This window comes from Terrapene carolina, unplaced genomic scaffold (assembly GCF_002925995.2).
Source record: "Terrapene carolina triunguis isolate 2854851 unplaced genomic scaffold, T_m_triunguis-2.0 Scaffold130, whole genome shotgun sequence".
Lineage (NCBI taxonomy): Eukaryota > Metazoa > Chordata > Testudines > Emydidae > Terrapene > Terrapene triunguis.
In genome coordinates, this window is record NW_020664481.1 from 20,439,738 (window position 1) to 20,444,958 (window position 5,221).

At 49.0% G+C, this 5,221-nt stretch overlaps 1 protein-coding gene across 1 annotated transcript in view; it reads right to left on the bottom strand.

The window, feature by feature from the left end:
- Positions 1-4,501: 4,501 nt before the first annotated feature.
- The window catches only part of TEPP (testis, prostate and placenta expressed), a 16,832-nt gene continuing 16,112 nt past the window's right edge, over positions 4,502-5,221 (bottom strand). The window contains exon 7 of the mRNA XM_026652901.1: positions 4,502-4,532. Coding sequence (XP_026508686.1) covers positions 4,502-4,532 — 31 coding nt within the window. The remainder of the gene's footprint in view (positions 4,533-5,221) is intronic.

Here is a 5,221-nt window from a genome sequence, read left to right on the forward strand (position 1 = left end):
TTGATGGGGCAACTTAGGGATCTGGGGCAAAATCAGTACTTGGTCCTGCTAGTGAAGGCAGGGGGCTGGACGCAATGACCTTTCAAGGTCCCTTCCAGTTCTAGGAGATAGGATATCTCCATTAATTATTAAAAATGTCATGGAAAGGTGTTTAGAAAAGAGAGACTATCCACAACGGTGACAATTTCTCACCAAACTTAATTTTTTTTTGAAAAAGGCTGTTCTGTGATTGGAAAAACCTTTTCTGTGTCTCCCCCACCAAAAAAAGCCCACCCTTAGTAACTCAATGGTGCTACTCTGGAATTCTCCTACCAGCTTGTGTTGCCTGTGATGGTATTTGCATTGTTCAGTGCTGCTTTGAGGAGTTTAAGGGTTACTGCTTTTCCCATTCCACACATCCGGAGACCAGAGTTCTGTTCTTGGTTCTGACACTGATTAGCTGAGTGACCTTGGGCACTTCACCTCGCGGCCTCACTTTCCCCATCTAAAATGTTTGAGAGGGTGGGTAGCAGTGTCCAGTCCATCCTCCTTGTCCAGACCACTCGATGTTTTGTATATCGTTCACATGTTTGCTCCGTGTTGTCTCCTCTGTAAGGTAAGCACTTCTAATCTTTTCACTGGCTCTATCAGCATAGAAAACCTCTCCTGTAGTCATTCTCAGTCTAACTTTAAACCAGCATGCCACACAGGTGGGAATGTGAGTAGCAACAGAGGCTATTTAATCTATAGGCATTATTACCATCCTACTGTGATGTGGGGCTTCGATAGATGCAATCAGCTAAGTACCAGGGGGGAAGGCTACCCATACAAGTGGTTGAAATCCACTCAACTGAAAGGCTTCATGCTGCTTTGAAAGTACTGAAGGGCTGTTTTATTTCTCAGCTTGTATCTTTAGTTTTCACCTTTCTGTGCGATCCCATTAACTGGGCCTGTGTCAAAGATCATGGAGGCTTCTCTCCATTTCAGGGACTGGAGTCTGTGTTTACTGACGGGAGCTGGTAGTGTTCTGTGCTGTTACTCCTAGCCCGCTGGAAAGTGAAATACTGTATTTGACAACCTCCTAATTGTCTTAGAAATGGATATGTCCTGTTATTTGTAAGTTGCCTTTTGATCATCCTCCCTAACCTGCTTCATCCACCTTCCATGGATAGTCTGGGAAGAGCACCGAATCTCCCTCTTTTATCCTCCCTCATGGCTCTAAAGCCCTGCTCTCGAGTAACTTAACCTGTCCACTCTAACTGACCCTAGGCACAAGACTCCTGTGCTCGCCAAAACCCACTGAGGCCTGGGCAGCATGAGCTGAAACTTCCTTTGGAATCGAAGCTGGTGGTAGTCATCATATTGGTGCCCCTCTAAAGCTCTGAGGTAAGGCTCCTTGCAGGCAATGAACATGGCCTATACAGCAATGTGAATGGACTGAACAACACACAGTTCTGATGTAGGTTTTAACTGCACAACAGAATTGGTAAACGCTGATTTCTGTACCAAAATCGCCTTCTAACCCTGCTTGGAGGGGCCTGCCACGCAGAAATAAGTATTTGCCTCTTAACACCATTTTTCCATTTTGTTAAACGCCCTTGGCAATGCCTTGTTCACCGAAGTTGTCCCGGGATGTGAGATGGCAGGTAACAGAAGCCTCCCTGCTACTCTTGGGTCTCATCAATGAACAAGAAAGTACTACGAGATCTTCCAAGCAACTAGACAGCTGGGGTGTCTGCCTGCTCTCTTCTGGGCCTGACTCTGCCAGCCGGTCTCTCGCTGAGATGCCCCTACCTCTGCAGGTAAATCCTACTGCTCCACGCATGGGTGACAGAATTGTGCTCTGTATAAACGTGTGATATGTTTTCCACCTGAAAGACACTGAACCAGAGCAGGGATAACCTTCATTTTACAGACTCTTTTCATCCTTCCTCAAAACCAATCATTACTCAGGCTTAATGTACACTGAATGGCTTTTTAGTTGTCCCAAAAAAGCATTCGTAGCTTTCAGGTAAGATTTTGGCACTTGTCCTTGTGTTTGAGGGTAGGCAGAATGTGAACAGCCCAGAGCATAACTACACTGCAGGCACCAACTCGCCCCAAACCTGTTACTTGTCTTGTGACTGAGCAACTAGCTGAATCGTTTTTATAGTCTCCTACCGCACTGCGAGCATTGCTGCTGTATGCCCTGGCTGGAGTGGTGTGGCTGTGGTTGCTGCGTTAGGACTGCACCACTATAGTACAATTACCCTATTAGAAGCAAATACAGCATCATGCCGTTGTGGTTTCTTTAGTAGTAGGTTTCCTGTGCCTATCCTTGGCTGTCGATGCTTCACCCTCATTCATACACACGTTATTACAGGAACCTCGAGGTTCCAACTGAGACTGGGGCTAGGGGCTGTGCATGCAGGGTAGGAAACGCTCCCTGTCCTGCAGAGTTTTCAGTCTAATGGACAAGACAAAGGGAGGGAGGGGAAGCAGGAGCGTGGAGGGGTGAAGTGACTTGACCAGGTCATTGGCAGAGCTGGGATAAGAAGCCTGGTCTTTCGATTCCCAATCCCAGGCCAGTGCTCCCATCCCCTGGCCTGTGCCGCCATCCTGAAAACCTGTACCACGCCCAGTGCGCTGCACGGCACCAGTTATTAATCAACTTGCAGGCCATGAATGCTGCACCAGAAGGAATAAACCACATTCAATCTAAACCCATTTCATAGAGGTGACGGTCTAATTCCTGGGAGTATGGGACACTGCACACCGCTAGGCTCCCATCTGCCACTATCGGCCTTTCTTAGTGATCATTTGGCTTGTGATTGCTTGTCCACCTTCTTAATACAGGCTTGTTCTGGTGTAGGTTTTTAAGAATTAATATACCCCTGGCATTACCTCTCTGTGTCTGCGTCCACTCTTCTCCAAGCCAAACGATAGAATAGGATGTTAGCCTTTGACTCAAAGCCTTTAGAATTCTTTTCATTTAGGCACCTTCTATGAAGAGGTGATTCTGAAATGTGCTGGCTTAGTTAGGATGTCTCGCCCTAGCCACTCAAAGAGCTGCAACTCTGTTCAAAGTAGCTCCGGTGGCAGGGGCTCGCCCTTTTGGTGCTGAAGTTGCAGTGTTCAGTCGCTGCTGATGCCCTTGGTCGCCGTACGGGGGCGGCTCCCCTTTGTTACAATTTCAAACGAAGCAGAGCTGCCGGAATAAGTTAGCCAACAGACGTCAGACGCTGCAGCGCCGAAGGAATCTATTTTTGCCCCATGGTTCAGTATCAAACATACTGTGGGTATTTCTTGCTGGCATAATGCAGCTGCATGCCTTCCCTTCGCACCCGTCTCTGGGTAGCATTATAGCCCAGGAATGTCGCTTAAGCAAGGGGTCAGTGTAAAATTTAATGCAATGGCCCTTTCCTCTCCAGCTGATAACAGGGCCATGCATTTCTGGCCTGGGCATCAGAAGACTGTGTCCGCTCAGCGGGGTCCCATTCCAGTGCTGCTTCTCCTGGCTCTCCAGTAATTTGCTTTGTTACACCCAGTTTGTCTGTCTACCTAGGGTACGTGTCTCGCTCCTATCACGAGTATCTGAGCACTGCACAATTCATGTCTTTATCCTCACGACAGTCCTGAGGGGCAGGGCAGTGTGAATATCCATCCCCAGTTCACAGATGGGAAGTGAGGCACAGAGAGGCTTAGTTTAAAGAGCTCCACTGGTCCAGTCTAGGCCTGTGCCCATTTTAAAGGCACCTTCCAACTATTAGTAAATCTGCTCTGCCTATCCTGCCAGGCTGTGCAGAACTGCGCTAGGAGTGAAGCTAGCAAGCAGGCCCAGAGAGCTGGGCTGGGAGGTTCTGGCGCTCTGGGCAGTCAGGGTATTTGCTGGGAGGGAGAGCGCCCCGGCCCTGGGAGGCACAGAGTGCTCTGGAGGTGGGGCTGGGTGCGGGAGAGATGAGCCTTATCCCAGTGAATGATAGGAAGTAAATGCTAGCAGGTTAGATGGGTGGGAGGAAAGAAGGAACAGGGACACTATGAGCGTCTCCAACAGCCAGGACACAAGGTAAGGGTTGCCTCAGTGTCCAGCATTCGCTTTTTGAGCTACATGTGCATGGCAGGGAAGGAGAAGATCTCTTGATATATGTACAGCACCTAGCACAGTGGTGCCTTGATCCTTGACTGGGGCCTTTTGGTGCTTCTGTGTATAATTGACTGGTGCATCACTGAAAACGTCCAGCAAACATCTTTCTTTTCAGCTCACACCAACTTTCCATTCCTGGCTTCCCCTCAGCTCAGGCTGAATGGCAGGGTGGGGGGAGAAAGGTCTGAAAACCCTGGGGAAGCCCCTCCCTCATCCTCTCTTCATTATATTTAGACATTTTAAGAGTGTTTTTTATTTGCTAGGAAGTGCAACCAAGGTGTATGTCCTGCCCTTCCCCACGGCTGCTCTCGGATCCTGTGCGCCTTGGCTGTTGGAGCTGGCTGTCAGAGGCCAAGTAGATTCACCTCTGGCTCCACGCCTTTTCCTGTTTCCTGCCGTCTAGCGCCAGGGCTGGAGGTAGTGCGAGCGGCTGGGAAGGAAAACAGACCCAGCATTTGATGGAGCACAACAAATGGCTTCAAATGCCTTCACTGGGTGATCCCCCTTTCCTCTAAGCACTTGTACTAGGCCTTAGCCCTTCTTCCTCCCACAGAGCACTTCCTTTTCCCCTTGTCTGTTCCTAAGAGAATCCACTTCTCCCTCTCTCTCCTTCCCCGAGTCCCACCCATTCTCTGTCCACTCCAGGGACCCTCCCCGTCTCTTCTCTGTCCCTTCTACCTCAGCTCTCCTCCCTCTTCTTCTTGGGGATCCACCTTAAGGCACAGCTATTGGCTTCCTCCAAAGTGCAGAGTAAACATGCCCCTGCCTCTAATATTTGGAACCAACTAGTCAGGCAGCAGTTGTCTTGTCCTAGGGCACCAGGCCCCCTCTCTCTCACCTAGCAGGAGCTTGTAGAAACCAGTGTGTTGATTCGAATGGCCTGCATGCACACACAAGTAGATGCTCCATGTATACACATGCAAATTACTTCATTTTGGCAAGTATCAGGGGGTAGCCGTGTTAGTCTGTATCTACAAAAAGACAAGGAGTCTGGTGGCACTTTAAAGGGTAACAGATTTATTTGGGCATAAGCTTTCGTGAGTAAAAACCTCACTTCTTCGGATGCATAGAGGTAACAATACAAGCATCACTACTCTGTCCCAGAGGAGTGGTTCTCAA